Raw genomic sequence first — 17,173 nt, forward strand, 5'->3', positions numbered from 1 at the left:
ATCTAATTTTTTTAGATGAGTGAGGAATATATTTTATTCCTAGAAATCAGCTTAAAGTATTTTAAAAATATGTTTGAAAAAATTTGCAATTTTAGCTATTTTTGAGAATATTGATCAAGTACTAGAAATTAGTATGGGTATACGGGAAAGTAGGCTCCTCTAGTTCTAGACAGAACTTCTTGTTTATCTGGTGTTGTATGGATGCGGTTTTTCATTTCGGGTTATTGTGGTGTGCTTTCAAATATTGATATTCATTGGATGGCAAAGTTGAAATTAACTTTAGGTGCATCAGAAATACCTTTTTAAATTGTTATTAAAGTTGTTTTTGAATATTTCAAAAAACTGTTGTTAGTTTACAAACATGAGTCTGTATAATTTTCCCTCCAGCAGATCACATGGCTTTAAATTTTCGTTGTTTTCCGAACACCTGTCCTTGAATTCAATGAACTTCAGGTCCCCTCAAGGGCCATAGGTTAGGTACCATTAATATTCAATGGTACCTAATGGTACTTTTAATGTTATTTAATGTAATGACACTTTAACTTAATAGACATATTTTGGTTGCATGGTATGTTAGCAGGACCATTTGCAGCAGGGGGGTAGGCCAATACATGGAGCAAATTTTCCCAAGACAACCCTTGAAAAATAAGAAACTTTTAACAAACGTTTTCCAGACTTCAGTACAATCCTTTACAAAAAAACAAATAATGACACTTTCTGGTATAATTTCTCATTGTCTGATTGAAAATTAAAGACAACAGTAAAATACTGAGTGCATAAAAAGATGAACGAATGAAGGATTCGCAAAATTTCGATTGAGTTGAAATTAGTGCTTGCTTTCAAAAACGAATGCAATAAGGCTACAAAAAATTAAAAAGCAAAACTTTATTGACATTAATTCCAAATGCAAACAACAGTGGCAAAAAATAGCAGTAGCAGAAACTTTTTACAAAAATTGCGATTGAAAAATTAACCCTTTATCTAAATTGCAATTGTTTGAACAAAACTTTTCATGCAAAAATACGAACATCACACATTTCTGATTGTGAATATGTATATTTTTTAAAATTTCATTTGGCTATTTTTTAAAATGCTTCTTTTCAAAAAATAGAAGTGGTGAAGCTTTTCCAATTTTTACTCTTATTTATTTTTAATAGTTTTCTTCTAAAACGTAGGAGATAAATGAAAAAGCAAATTATCATTTTTTCAAACATTTTTTTCCCCCAGGAGAAAAAAGAAAGAAGTTTTTATTTTAGTCACCTTTTCTCTAAAGTTGATAGAAAAAAAATCATTTTTGGCCATATTTTGGCTAAAGTATTCGCTCTTGCTTCAAAATTGTAGCAATAGTCGCTTTTTAAGTCGCTGTGGCAGCCTTGTACATAAAGAATTTCAATTCTAAAAGTTTTTTTTAAAACAGCGCATTATTTGTACTTATAATTATGTTGTATCATTTTACTTCTCATACTTTAATCAAAAATATTTATGCACTAAATTATAATATTTAACCTAGAATATTTTCTACGAGAAAATTCATTTATATAAAATTATAACCATAAACAATTTTAGCTTTTTAAGTTAAAACAAAAAATCATACATACAACACAACAGCAGATGAACACTATGAGAAATGCAAGAGGAACTCCAGCTGTACCAACAATCCATCCCAGCCGAATGAATAAAATGACACCCAAAATATTTTGGATGCATGGCAAATATACACCAGCTACTGTTCCTAAATTGGCTTTCTGCAATTCAAAAGTTTACAACAATAAACAACAAAGAATTTGCTGGCATAGATGAATTTATATTTATAATGTACAGTAATCCCTAAATGTTTGAAAAGGTTTACATTTCAGTGTAATCTTTATATTTAAATGCATACAGAGTATTAACCTTTCAACTAAGGTCATGTTTCTATATTTGTTATTATCTACATTTTGTTATTAAATTTACTTGGGTTAGGCTCATTATTATATACATATATATATATATATATATATATATATATATATATATATATATATATATATATATATATATATATATATATATAATAAAAGTGAAAAATATTGAAAAGACCACACCAAGAGCCCATAGATGCGCAACGCAGCAAAACTAAAAAGCCAAGTAAATATAAAATTAAGCAATCAGAATTTAAATATTAAACAAATTATAAATAATAAATGATGATAAAAAGGAAAAATGCAGACAGCTATTGCATGTACTGCAGCTTAAACATTCTCTTCTAGTTCATAGTTAAAATTTTGGTCTTTTGACCATAATTAATGCATCCTCCACGGCTGATGAGCTCTGGATTCACACTTTATCTATTTCTACTTAATAGCTGTCTGCATTTTTCCTTTTTATCATCATTTATTATTTATAATTTGTTTAATATTTAAAATTCTGATTGCTTAATTTTATACGTATATATATATATATATATATATATATATATATATATATATATATATATATATATATATATATATATATATATATATATATATATATATATATATATAATAAAAGTAGTAAAAAATATTGAAAAGACCACACCAAGAGCTCATAGATGCGCAACGCAGCTAAACTTAAAAGCCAAGTAAATAGCTATAATATATATATATATATATATATATATATATATATATATATATATATATATATATATATATATTGTATATATATATGTATATATAGAATGAAAGTAGAACACGAAAACCAGTTTAATCAGCCATTCAAAAAGGTTTCTGTGACTTTACAACACATAACAAGTATATTCAGTAAATTACCGCCCAATAGCCAGGGCTAAGGCAGAAATACATGAAATACACCGCCAGCTCAGTCAATTCCAGCCGAGGACTGCAGTTTTGTGCTTATTAGCACTCATCAGCCCGGCATAGGACTAACTGAGCTGGAGGTGGAAAACCTCTTAAGGAAGCCAAGAGTGCCAAACAAACTGGTAGCTAATATAGAATTAGCACTGACCAGACGAGTGACTGGCTTCCTTAAGAGGTTTTCCTCCTCTAGCTCAGTTAGTCCTATGCCGGGCTGATGAGTGCTAATAAGCATGAAACTGCAGTCCTTGGCTGGAATTGACTGAGCTGGCGGTGTATTTCATGTACATAACAAGTATTTCTTCAGTTTAAATGCCAAATATTCAGTTGAAAATTAATTTTTTTTTTTAACTAGCTAAAATGATAAAAAGGAACTTTTGTCTAATTTATACCAAAGGAAAAAAGCATTACTGACACAATTCTAGCAACCATATGCAAAATAAAACTAAAGTAAAAATACGAACGGACAGTATTTAACAGTTTTCAGAATCTTTTCAAAAATTAGCCGCACTAACACAATATAAAACACAAGGAATAAAATAAAGATGAAAGAGACCATTCTTGTGAATTAGTAAAAAAACCTTTTAAAAGAAAGCCGAGTCTGTTTCAAAATTTGACTGAAGAAACCTGTCATCAATTTGATTCGCATAAACCAAAATTGCATGAATAAAGACTTAATAGCAGTGTTAAAATAGGGGTTGGGTTCCAGCGACAAAAAAATTATTTCATTCCAGTGATACACAAACATATGAAAAATTTAATTTGCACATATTTCAATATAAGTGCTTGATGTGCATAAAGGTAATCTGAATAAAATTACTGCTTATAAAAATAGCTAGTTATGATAGCAGGGATGCCCCCCCCCCCAAGGGCAAGGGCACACCCCCTCAATATTAAGACCCCCAAATGAAAAAAATACTCCTTTAAAGACCCCCCCCCAAAAAATTTTAATGGCACAATCTGCGCCATGACCCCCCCCCCCCAGATGGGTACCCCTGATGATAGTCTATTGGGAGTCATTATTCATTTTTCTCTGGCATTCTTTTGTTGGGCATTAATGCATCTATGATTTTTCATATTCACTCACTTTCATGATGGGATCTTAATTCACTAACAGATTAAAAAGATAATCTACCATTGCCGAAGAAAAGCTCATAACTTTAAACGTGAAAGTGTTTGGTTATGTGTCATCAATGCTCCTAGACTCAAGGGTTTCGTCTAATGTCACAAAGCTCTCCAGTGAGTTCTGAATTGTAGGAGTTTAATAACTTTAGTACCAGAAAAAAAAAGGTTCCCGGATTAATCGCAAAAATGTCTCCAATGACCCAAGCTTGCTTATTAGCAGACCAAAATGAAGTTCATTGCATGTAATCTGCTCTTAGGAATTGGAATTTTTAAGAAAGAAATTTTTCTCTTTGCAATGCACCGTCCGTGTAAATAAAAACTTAGCTGCATAAAACAAAACAATGCCTTCAAATCTTAAACCATGTATAATTAAATATGTGTAAAATAACCCGTGTAAAATGGGGATCTACTGTAAATTTAAAATAGCTGTCAGAAATCAATATTTCCGCTAAGATAATCATAAAATTTTTTCATCATTATGAGGTATATTATTAATCTGCTTGTTTTGCATTTAATGTCTCAATAGCAAACCTGGGTTGGCAAGGTTTTGGACACTACGGTAAAAACCCTGGTTTTTACCGTCCTGTCCAAAACCCTTAAATTCAAAACTGTCTGAAAATGTCCAAAACTAGATTTTTTTAAAAAAAATGTATTCTGTGAGAAAACATCAAAAACAGAATAAAATATATCAAAGTAATGTTCTATATTGAACATTTATTCAATGAGTACATTCAACTTATTTATGCAGCTGAGTTTAATCTAGTTACATAGAAGTTGAATTCTTGATTAAAATTTCAACCAGTATGAATGAGTTTATTTATTTATTTTTTTGATAATAGTTACCAAACTTCCCTATGTTTATGCATGTATGCAAATGAAAGCAGAGTTGGCAAGGTTTTTACCATCCTGTTCAAAACCCTCGTGTCCGAAAGTGTCTAAAACTATTTTTTGAGAAACTATATTTTGTGAGAAAGTATCGAAAACCGAACAAAATGTGTCAAAATTATTATTTTGGCCTTCTAATATATTTATTCAGTGTGAGCATTCAAGTATTAATATATATGTAAGCTTTTTATGCAGCTGATTTTAATCTAGTTACACAGAAATTAAATTCTTCATTAAAAATCTCAATTTGTATGCAAGAGATTTTTTTTTCCATAAACCAAATTGTTTGACATTTATGCATGTGTGCAATAGAGAGTGTTAAAAATACAGTGCAATAATTGATTTAAATGCAATACGTTACAACTTTTTGCTGTTACAGAATGTATTATATTAAATATATGAACTTAAAAAATACATAAAATACACCGCCATCTCAGTCAATTCCAGCCGAGGACTTTTTTTTTTTTTATTAAATACGTCATCCTTTTGTACACATTCACAATGTTAAATTTCACAAATTATGGGATGACGTACGAGAAAATTTAACAATACTCCACACTGATAAACAATTTTGATATATACAGAAGAAAATAATTTTGTTCAATAAGAAAGAATATATATAAATATTTACATTAAGATAAATAAAAATAAATAAATAAATAAAAATAGATGAAAGCAAAAGAAAATAAAGTGAAACAAAAAATAATAATAATAATAATAATAATAATAAAAAATCAATAAATAAATAATAAAAATAATAATTTTAAAAAAATAATTAAAATGCTTAATGCCTATATATTAAAAAAAAAAAAATTATCCAAAGAGAAAATGTTCGTGGTCAATTAGAAATGTAATAAGATCTGTAATTTTCTTTTTTGCTGCAGGAAACGAATAATAGTTTTTTAAGTCTTGAGTCCAATTGCCAGAAGAACGAAGATGGAATGAAGAAGTGTGAATGCAATGTTGTATGTAATGTTGAGGATTTCCAATTGATTTGCATCTGCAGAGGTCACTATTTCTAATATGGAATCTTTTCAAGTATGAAGGGAAAGGGCCATGGCCAGTAAAGAAAAAAATTTCATGTCTATTTAAATTCAAAGGAGTAAGTTTAACTTTCGGACGGATTTTGTAGATTAGTCTTCCTGTTATGTCTTGTTCCCATCGTTCTTGCCAATCATTCAGTAGATCTTGTAATAATTTATGCTTTGCAAAACTTCTTGGAAATGGCAAAGGATGCTGTTTTGTTGGTACTAAGAGTCCATTTGCTGTTTGGTTTGCGAGAAAATCGGCTCTATTGTTTCCAGCAGAGGTTGAATGACCTTTAATCCAAGAAATTTTGATATTATCATGATTTATTAGTTGTTGTTGGATTTCAGCTATTAAAGAGTTTGTTGGGTTTAGATTACCAATTGATTTAATGACTGATTGGCTGTCACTGTACATAATTGATGGTAAGTTATTGTGGGTTACAGCATGATCTATTGCTTCTTTTATTGCTAACGCTTCTGCTTGAAAAATAGAGTTGGAGACATTTAGAAGAAATGTGGTTTCATCAGTTGGAGTTGTGTTATTTAAAATAAGGAAAGCTGCCGTTGTAGCTTGTTTTGTTTTCGAGCCATCTGTGAAGTAACGGAAGGAAGAAATATTAGTGCTTGAATTTTCCAAATTTGGTGAGTTTATTTGTAATGAAGATGTTAAGGAAACACTGGGATGAAATAAAATTGTTTTGATTTTCTTTTCAAAGGAAGACGCTCGAAGAATTCCAAAACATGTGACAACGTCCTTATTAAGTCTGAGTAATGTTCCCATTTTTGCTTCGTAGGAAATTTGAATTTCTAAAGGAGGTATACCGGTGATTATTTGTAAAGAACTATTTGCTGTTGTTGCATAAGCTCCTGATAAATGTAATAACAAAGGACGTTGTAATTTCAAAAGATTTAAATTCAATCTTGTAGTTGGATTGCTTGCCCAAATTGGAGATGCATAAGCTATTATTCTGAGAAAAACAGAATCATATAAGCGAGCTCTGAAACGAATATTGTAGCCCCAATATTTTCCTGCCAGGCGTCTTAAATGTTGTAAATAATTGGTTGATTTGGTCTTTAGGTGTTGTATATGTGGTAAGAATGAAAGTTTTTCATCAAGAATGATTCCTAGATACTTTAATTTTTTCAGTCCCATATTTAATATTTTGATTCTTAGTTTTTCTTCTAAAAAGTAATAAACTTGATTTATCTGTTGAGACTTTCAAATTATAATAATCTGCCCATTTTTTGAATTGTATTAAAGCTGAGTTTGCTTCATCTCCCATGCTCTTTATTGTTTCTTTAACAACGCCAATCACAAAGTCATCTGCGAATGCTTGAATAAAAACTCTTCTTGGCATTGAAGTGTGTAGAATATCTTCTGCTATTAATGACCACAAAAACGGACCGCTGCAAGATCCTTGTGGGACGCCTATCATTTGATTATGAATTACAAATTCATTATTAGAATCCATTATTAATTTTCTGTTTTCAAGCAGACTGTGAAGGAATTTTTTCAAAATAATAGGACACTGTAATTGAGAAATTTTGTTATGGAGTTGTGGATGTGGAATGCTATCAAAAGCTCTTTGAATGTCTAAGGAAATTATTAATTTATGACCTGTTATATTATAATCAAGAAGATTTTCCCAAATATTTTGTAAAGCATCCTCTGTTGAATATCCTTTTTTGAAACCAAATTGATTTTTTGGAGAAAAATTTTGGTAATAAAATTGAACTCTTTTAACAACTATTCTTTCTAAAATTTTTCCTAATGTTGGTAAAAGTGTTATAGGACGATATGAAAAAACATCTTTAATATCTTTACCTTGTTTGAGAAATAAAATCAATTTTCCAATTTTAAAAACATCTGGAAAATAAGAAAGCTTGAGGTATTTGTTATAAAAGCAATGTAGTAGTTGTGGTAGTTTTTCAAAGATTAGTTTAACTATTGCGTAATCTATTGAATCTAATCCGGGGTTTTTTTTTACTATTACAAGAATTCAAAGAATTTTTAATTTCTTCAATTGAAATTTCTGGTTCAACATTTGAAAGATCATTGAAAGATGAATATGTAGTTGTTGAAATCTGGCAGTTAGATAACGGATTTCTTTGCGGTATTGGATAAAGTTCATTTAAAATGAATTCCAAATTTTCTTTTTGCGTAGCTCCGTCATCAAAAATTGGCAAAGTAGTTAGGCGCTTAATTTTTTCAAAACAGGATTTATAAGCTTTACCAAATGGATCAGATGCTTGCTTGCAAAAATTACGCCAACTTTCTGTCTTTTGTTTTTTGATGTTTCGGAAATATTGGGCTCTGGCTTTTTTGTATTCAATTTTGACTCTAACATTTTCTTCTGGTGTTGGCTGCTTCTTCAATTTTCTTTTTAATCTATTAAGATTTGTTTTTTCTTTTTGTAGATCATTATTCCACCATTTTACTTCAAATTTGTTTGAAATATCTTTAATTTTAAACGAATTGTTGCAACAATTCTGAATAGTAGTAATAAAATTATTTGAGAATTTATTAAGTTCAAATGGTGTTAAAATATTCTGGCAAGAATTAATGAATGGTGTTAATTTTTCTGAAATCTCTTTTTCAAAGTTTTTAATTCCTTTAGATGTGATTTTATAGCGTTTAATTGCATAAGTCGAAAGCTCTTTTTGAATTTTAAGTGAAATAAATTTATGGTCACTTAGGGAATCTACATCATCTATAACATTGCACTGGTAATTATCATTTTGAATTAAATTTCCTTTAATAAATGTTAAGTCAGGCCAGCCATTTCCATTTTCATGTTCAAAAGTTGGTGAGTCATATGAACTATTTATTAATTGCAAGTCATTTGCTTGGTAAAAATTTATTACTCTTCTTCCTCTTGGATCTTCACCGGCATATCCCCAAGATTTACTTCTACTATTGAAATCACCCATAATTATAATATTTTTATTTGAAATATTTCTCAAAAGACTTTCGAGATTACGTAGAGGGATTCTAACATCTTCTGTTGGTGTTATATAAACTGAAATAATAACAATTGAATCTTCCTTGAAATCAGCTGATATTGCTATATGGTTTTCTTTTTGGTCTATTTGAGAAACTATTATATTTGAGTCAGTACTTATAACAGCAGCTTTTTTACTTAAAGAATAAAAATTTTTCCAATTACTAGGTTGTTCTGGTATTTGATCGTTTTTTAAATATGGTTCTTGAATAAGGAAAAACTTCGGTAACATTTGAGTAGATAAAAGTTTTAAAGAACTAGTAGCATGTCCTGACCAGCCAAGGACTGCAGTTTCATGCTTATTAGCACTCATCAGCCCGGCATGGGAAAGTGACTGAAATGGCGGTGTATTTCATTTATTTCTGCCTTAGCCCTGGCTATAGGGCGGTAACTTACTGAATAAAAAAAGAATAGCACAAGTTTTATAATATAAGTGTTTAATCATCCATTTCTTGTTCTTTAATCTATGATTTAAAAAATAATTTTCGTTAAAACATCATGTAAAACTTATTTGCAAAAACCATTTAGAAAATAGTTTTTTTTTTTTTTTTAATTTTTTTGCACGTAAATATTGCACATTTAATAACATTCCTTTGAATTATAAATGGAACTGAAATTAGTTGTCTTGGTAGTGTTGTGAATTTCCTTTAATAACTCTACAACTGTTACATAAGGAAATTTTTATGTAATAGTTATTGACAGTTTTTTTAAGTAAAATATTTTTTTAATGAACATTTTGGAGAAAAATATTATCAAAAACACATTATAATTAAACCTCATTAGTACCTAAATTTATGCATTATGAATATTGCAGTAAATACGAACTGATTAGATAACACCCCTTTAGCTTTAGCAGTTTTGGACACTTTTGGACAGGTTAGGACGGTAAAAACCACCTGTCCTGACCTAAACCAGTTTTGGACAGTCCAAAACCCAACCCTGGTATGAACACACACACACATACATATAACTTATTTGCACAGCTGGTTCTCATAAAGTTACATAGAAGTTGAATTCTTCATTAAAAATTTTAATTTGCACTCATAAGTTGTTGTTTTTTTTTTAAATACTACCTAGTAATCAAATTTTTCAACATTTATGCATTTGTGGAAATGAAAGTGTTCAAAATATAGTGCAAAAATTGACTTATATGTAATCAATGAGCTTCTGAACTGAAGGAAAGAAAATATATATATTTGAGAATCTGTTATACAGCTTTGTGAAAATTTCTTTCTGTTGACTATGGTGCCATTTTATGATAATAAACTACTACCAAACTACTTTAGAAAACTTTAATCTTTGATTTAAAAAGTATTTTTTATTAAAACATCATGCAAAACTTATACAGTGAAACCTCTCTGAATGACCACCTGTCTTAAGCGGCCACTTTTTTGCAGCACAGATTTTTTAGACCATAGACTTAATGTTAAAAACACCCCTAACAATGTAGATTCTATTTTTCAGGAAAATCTATCGGGAAAAAATTTTGAAGTAAATACGTCACTCATGTTTATTTTATTAGTTGGTCAGTGTGTACGTGCAATCTGCGTGTAGCAAACAACACTGTCAGATATCATTTTATGAATCTCGAACTACGTATTGAAATTCTGAGCACTATGAACGTGGAAAATCAGCGAGAATTAATAGAGTACGATTTCGAATTCTTTTAGGCACGAAACAGCAATGAAGAGCTTTGATAATTACACTGCCGACAGAGAGAGTCCTTTTGTGGTTAACGAGTCAGTGAAAATAAGCATTTTTCAATCAAATCTAATATTAGTTTGGGATTGGCTTCAATTAATAAATCAGTTTGCATGTGTAATTAACATCTTTTGAGCAAATACATTTTTATGCTTTTCAGGCACTAATTTGGCACAATCAATTTACGTTTTGTAATCATGAGCAAACTAAACTTTTAACTGAAGTGGTTTTGGAGATAAAAAATAAAGTAATTTGAAATTCAGAGGTAATGTCCAAAAAATTGGTTAGAGCAATTCATTTATCATTTTGAAGTGAAAAACCTTTGAATGGCAAAAGCAAAATTTTGAATTTGATTTTAAAAACAATTGTTGGAGAAGATTAAAAACTTAAGTTTCAAATTGTATCTTTTCTTCGAAATATGTCAACAATAATTAAATAATATACTATTTCCCTTTTAGAATGGTCTCAAACTTCCTTTTGTGTATTTGTCTTGCTTATGTTGTGTATTATAGAATTATATTGCAATTGTAATGAAAACCTTTTAAAGCGGCCATACCCTCTCAACGGCTGAAATTTTGTGGAACGGAGGGGTGGCCACTCAGAGAGGTTTCACTGCAGAAACCATTAAAAAAATAAAGCTTTTTTTTTTGTGCAACCTAAATATTATGTTTAATAACATTTGAGTAATAAATGGAACTGAAATTAGTTTTCTTGGTGGTGGTGGTGTGAATTTCCTTTCAGAAATCTACCAACTGTTACATAAGGATATTTTTATGCAATAGACTTATTGGAATTTTTTTTTAAAGTAAAATATTTTTTAAATGAACATTTTGGAGAAAAATGTTATCAAATACTCATTAATTAAAACTTATTAATAACTATGCTTTACAAATATTGCAGTAAATATGAATTGATTAGATCTTTTTTAACTTTAGCAGACTTTGGGAGTTTTAGACACTTATGGAAGGTAAAAACCACCTGTCCTGTCCTAAACCGGTTATGGAAAGTCCAAAACCCAACCCTGTCTAATTAGACACATAAGTTCTGGCTATCAACAAAAAATGCTGGCAATTCCCACGTTTTTCTCAGTTCAGACAGTGCCATGAATATAATACTAAAACCACCAGTAGATGTTGACCCTAAAGGAAGCTCAATTTCTTGAATACTTCAAATAAATTACCCACCATCTAATGTAGTCATATTGGCTCTTGGTCTCATTCAGATTCATATTCTTTTAATCACATTAAAATGTACAAAAAGGAAAAAAAAAAGTCTAGCAGTTCAGAATGTAAGAATTAAACCTGAAACAAAATAATAAGGCAAACAGTGTTGTTTCCTCACATGTTAGCTGAGATGATGCCTCCAAAAATCTTACAAAAAATCAAATAAACTTCTACAATTATGAATAATTGCATGCTCAAAACAAAAAATTAAAAATAATTTCTTGTCAAAAATTTAGAATAAATTATAACGCTTCTCAGTTTTATGACACATATTCAATTAAAAAAAAAAAAAAAAAAAAAAAAAAAAAAAGCTTTTTCTTTTTATCTGGCTGCGATTTTTACGTAACAATCACGTGATTCATTCTTCAAACTTGTTGGAAACTATAGCAAGATTAAAATATCAGTTTACATGAAACAAAAAAGAATTACATAAAAGAGAGATTTCAACATTTTTCTGAGAAATGTTTATTGCACCTGAAAACCTAACAATGGCAGCGTGTACTTTATTAATTCAGAAAAGTCATGCTAATCCATGTAACAATTCACAAATAGATAACTAAGGGAATAAACAAAAAATTTGCCTTAGGAGCACTTTTGGCATCCTCTGACACACTTGGTATTGCCACATTATAATTAGCCAAAGAACTTAAAAGTGTAGCAACTCTAGGTCTTTCAGGCAACTCCTCCTATAACATAAGACAAAAATAGGTTAGATCACTTATTTGCTTTCAACTAAACATGATGAAAACAAGCAATAAAAATACTTCCTTACATGGTATAAAAAGAGATTCTTCTCATAACTTGAGAGATTGTCCTGCACAAATGGAGTACCTTCCCTATGATCTGAAAATGAAAAAAAAAAAAAATGTTTAGTAACTAAGAAAGATAATTCTAGCAGTACAAAATGCAGAAGAAACATAAGAAATAAACAAAAAATAATAATACAGGATAATCTGACCAGTAAATGAACACTTAAGCACAATTTCACTTTCAGAAATTTATAATACACTAGAGACTCGGACATTAAACCTTGGAAAACTCAGATTTTTCCCCTACTAGGGAAAGTATTCAAAAAAAAAGGGTTGGAGAAGTGACTGGAAATAAAATTAAAAAGTGGAGTGCAGGAGAACAATAAATGCTTTAAAAAAAAAAAACAAAATGACAAGGAGATTTTAAAAAACAAATGGCTCTTTTCTCAAAAATTTAAGATACCAGGGCTAAAACTGTTTGGAGGGTCAAAAATACTGACTCTACTGACCAAAATTTATAAAATACTGACCATATACCATATAAAATTCAAAACATTAATGAACTTGGCGCAACAAAAAATAGTATCATACTTAGTGAAAAGATACTAGCTTTGTTTGTAATATACAGCAACATAATATACTACAGCTAATGTGGTACAAATTTTGTCTGAAAGTTAAGTTTTATTCATATATTTATTGCATAATGAATAAAGCCTTTCTGAAACTAGGAAAATAGATTAAAAGTTTTTGCAACTGTTTAAAATATTATTAAGTGATTGAGAGTAGTTTTTCATTCTTTTTTTTTTTTTTTTTTGAAAACTCAGTGTAAAACTTTAAGAAAAATTCTGAAATTAGGAAATATACAAAGTGGTAAAAATATATACTTATACTTATTCCTGTTAATTTTTTGTTAAAAACATTTTTTAATAAAACTCAGTACCAGAGCCGGATTTGGAAGTGTGGAGGCCCCGGGGCAACAAAGGAGTGGAGGTCCCTAATCAGGGTTCGAAAAGATCATCATGTTTTTGAAAATATCCGATACTTTAATATATATCTGAATATTTTGATATATATGTATATATCCGATATTTTCGATTTAAAAAACTTCCATTCAAGTCATTTCGTCAAATCATTTTTAAATTTTTGAGCTTAAGAAGCGAGAAGTTTTAAGGATGACCTGCAAAGTTAACCATTTTTCGGATTTTTTTTTACTTACTTTATTTTTCTTTAACTCATAGGTACAAATTACAAATTAAATGAATAAAAAAATACATATATTGCCACTGAAATGCTCGATTAAATAAAAAATTGATAGTAAATGGATAGTACTTGCAATCAGGGCTTTCTGATATATCGATAACAATATTATTTTTGTGCAAGCATTCTTTGTAGGGAAAAAAAGCCTGGGAGAGAAAACGTAAAATTTGCTGACCCGTGAAAGTTAGGATATTTTGTAAAAATGTTATTGTGGGGGGCCCCTCTGTTGTAGAGGCCCCGCCGCAGTAGCCCCGCCTGCCCTCCCCAAAATTCGGCCCTGCTCAGTACACATTTAGAAGATTGTTTTGATTACTAATAAGCAAATCAAGTTGCATGTACAAAAACTACACCCTGTCCCAAAAATATAGACTCAAGCATAAAATACAATTCATAGTAAAAATACGAATTGAGGGATTTATATCATATATGTGTATAATGATAGCCAATACATGAAACACAAATTAGGGTGATTTATTTTAAAAACACCATGTGTTGAATTGAATAAAAAAACATAGAAAATAGGGTGTCCCATAACTACAAACACTTTTTAATTTATGATTTTTTTTTTTTTTTTTAAGGTTGAGAAACAGTTACAAATGAAAATATGAAATTGTGTTTCCATTACCTCTAGTTACTTCAAACATACGGTTTTCCATCGTAAGTATCAAGTTATTCCTGTGTCGAAAAATATCGACTTCCAGTTTCATATAATTTTGGGGCCCAATGTTGCCCAAGGGCAGATCCAGAAATTTATCAAGGAGTGGGCGATTGTTTTTTTTTACATTACCTCTCCAACATATCTGATCTACATCTACTCTAAAATTACGTTTTTAAAATTCAGTTTCGTAATAATTCCGGGGAAATGTTTTGGACCCCCCTCCATATAACATTATTGAAGGATGTCTAAAATTGCGCATTTTGGAACTACAGATTTGCAAAAATAACAGAGGAAAGTCACTGGACCCATTCCTTCCCTTAACACTACCTCAGATATATAGTCTTGTCTTTCAAGACTTAAATTTTGAAAAATGCCTGGCGGAAGGCCTCCAAACATTACCTAAGATCAAGAGATAACCCTGTGCTGAGAAATAACTGGAGAAAACCAAAGTAATTATAGCACAAATATACAATCTGTATATTTGCGCTATAATTATGTTGGTTTTCTTCAAAAATCACAAAAGACTTTAAAAATGCCCTTTTGACATTTTTCTTCCAAAAAGGTTCTGGGAGGGATATTTGAACCATATTCCTTTCCTTTAAGTCATATAAAATACGGCCAACACTATCGTTATTGGACCTCGATTCAGAGAAATTACAAGTGCAGGGCTCCTCAAGGAAGGGACGATCGCACCTCCTTTGTATCCGTCCTTGATGTATGTTTAACATTGGATTTAAGTTTGGACTAACCGATAGCCATTCCATGACATTATTCATGTTCAACTACAGATTTGTTGAGTTGTATGCATCAGTAGGCACTTTGTCTTGCTGAAATACAGTTTGGTCCATCCAGCAAATCCTGTATTGGAATAAGATGTTCCTCTAATACTTGCTAATAGTCGAGAAAGCTCATTTTCTTGTTACAAAATGCCGAATAAATGGACTTTTCTCATGCTAACTCATAAGAATACAACTTTGAAGTGGAAGGGGGAAATGTTTGGCTTCCATCAGTCCTGATTTTTGAGGTCACATCAAAGACCATATAGCTTCGCATAAGACTGGACACTTCAGTAGAGATCAATGCTTTTGCATTTTCTCCCACTTTAAGGGAAGTTAGTTATCATAGAAAACAACTTTACAGGCGAGTTGGAGATTCAATTTTGGCGGAAAAAAGATTTTATTCTGTGTGCAGCGATTATTCACCAAGTTCGTTCTGCTGCTGTGCATCGAATGCTGTGATCAGGTCCCTCTCCTTTACCTTCTGGCAAAGGGTGGAAATTACATCGGTATTTAAGCATCAGAAATGGTTATCAGGAAAAAATGAAAGTATATTAAAAAACAAAAGTAACACGGGGGAAGTTTGTTGTATCAATAACAGGCTGTTTACGAAGATGTAAAGAGTAAAATTAAGACCTCTTTCATTTATTTTTTTGCTATTTAATTTATTTTCGTTAAATTCATTTATTTGTATTTATTTATTTTTGAAGCGAGCGCCGAGATGTATTTTCATTTTTGTTACAATTGTTTAACTTATAAGTTTTATTTCTCTAATCACATTTTGTAATTTAATGCATGAAGACAAGTCATGCATTAAATTGCAATTAAGTTACAATTACGATACAGATGAGAAAGTAGCAGAATGAAAAATATGTAAAACATAGTGTATTTAAGTTAAGGAAAAAGTGTTTGAGCAAAACGTGGGCTTATACTCAGTCGACGGTTTGGGAAAGGTCATGACGCAGGGTTGGCAAAAACCCGCATTTTTTTTAAAAAAGCTCATGGACCCAGGGGTTTTTTGTCTTTTTTTAGGGAAAACGTGGGGTACTTGTAGCATATTGTAGCGTAAGTACGAGGGGGGACCCAAAAGAAACCGGACTAATGGTACGATGCCAAATCTGGATGTAGTAGAGTGTTCTCCAGCTAGATGGCTCAAGTAGAGACCTTCACAAATCAGCTGTGCAAGTGGCGTCAGTGTAGTTGATAACATCTGATTGTAGTGTTGGTTTTCTCAGGTGTTGTTGCTTTCCGCCTGCGAATTCATCATGGCAAATTTGAAAGAACAAACTGTAAGCTTGAAAATTTGCTTCCTGCTTGAAGAGTTGGCAATGGAATAGTTTACCAAATGCTTCAACTAGCTTTCAGAGACAATGCTATGAGCTGTACACAAGTTTGAGAGTGGTTTGGGCGCTTTAAACGTGGTAGCATGAGTGTTGCAGATCATGCTCGTTTTGAGTGCCCTTCAGTGTCTCAAAATTATGAAAACATTGAAAAAATCTGCCAAAAAAACAACGAGAGTCGTCATTTTACAATTGATTAAACTTTAGAAGAAACAAGAGTGAGTTGGTGCTCGTGCGGGCGATTAGAAGAATGATTCCTTCACCATGATAACGCTGCTGTACACTTAACCTTCACTATTAACCGCTACTTGGCCTCTCAGAGATGGCCAGTCGTTCCTCGACCCCCGTATTCGCCATACCTAGTCCCCTGTGATCTTTTTCTGTTCCCGAGGATGAAAAAAATCTGAACGCAACGGGCACTGAACATGGTCAAATTTAAAGAGTTCCTGGGGAACTTCAAACAGTGGAAAGAAAGAATTAACAAGTGTATTTCATCTTAGGGTAAACACTTTGAAAGAGACAAAAGAAATTTTGCAAATAAACTAATATATAAATATTTTAGAACAAAAATTCGGTTACTTTTGAGTTCCCC

The 17,173-nt window shown here is 30.8% G+C and overlaps 1 protein-coding gene across 1 annotated transcript in view; it reads right to left on the minus strand.

Moving 5' to 3' along the window:
• Positions 1 to 17,173, minus strand: part of LOC129219979 (solute carrier family 12 member 4-like) — a 133,109-nt gene that overhangs the window by 82,357 nt on the left and 33,579 nt on the right. Inside the window, 3 exon segments of the mRNA XM_054854301.1 lie at positions 1,599 to 1,745; positions 12,383 to 12,487; positions 12,574 to 12,644. Coding sequence (XP_054710276.1) covers positions 1,599 to 1,745; positions 12,383 to 12,487; positions 12,574 to 12,644 — 323 coding nt within the window.

This window comes from Uloborus diversus, chromosome 4 (assembly GCF_026930045.1).
Source record: "Uloborus diversus isolate 005 chromosome 4, Udiv.v.3.1, whole genome shotgun sequence".
NCBI classification, from domain to species: domain Eukaryota; kingdom Metazoa; phylum Arthropoda; class Arachnida; order Araneae; family Uloboridae; genus Uloborus; species Uloborus diversus.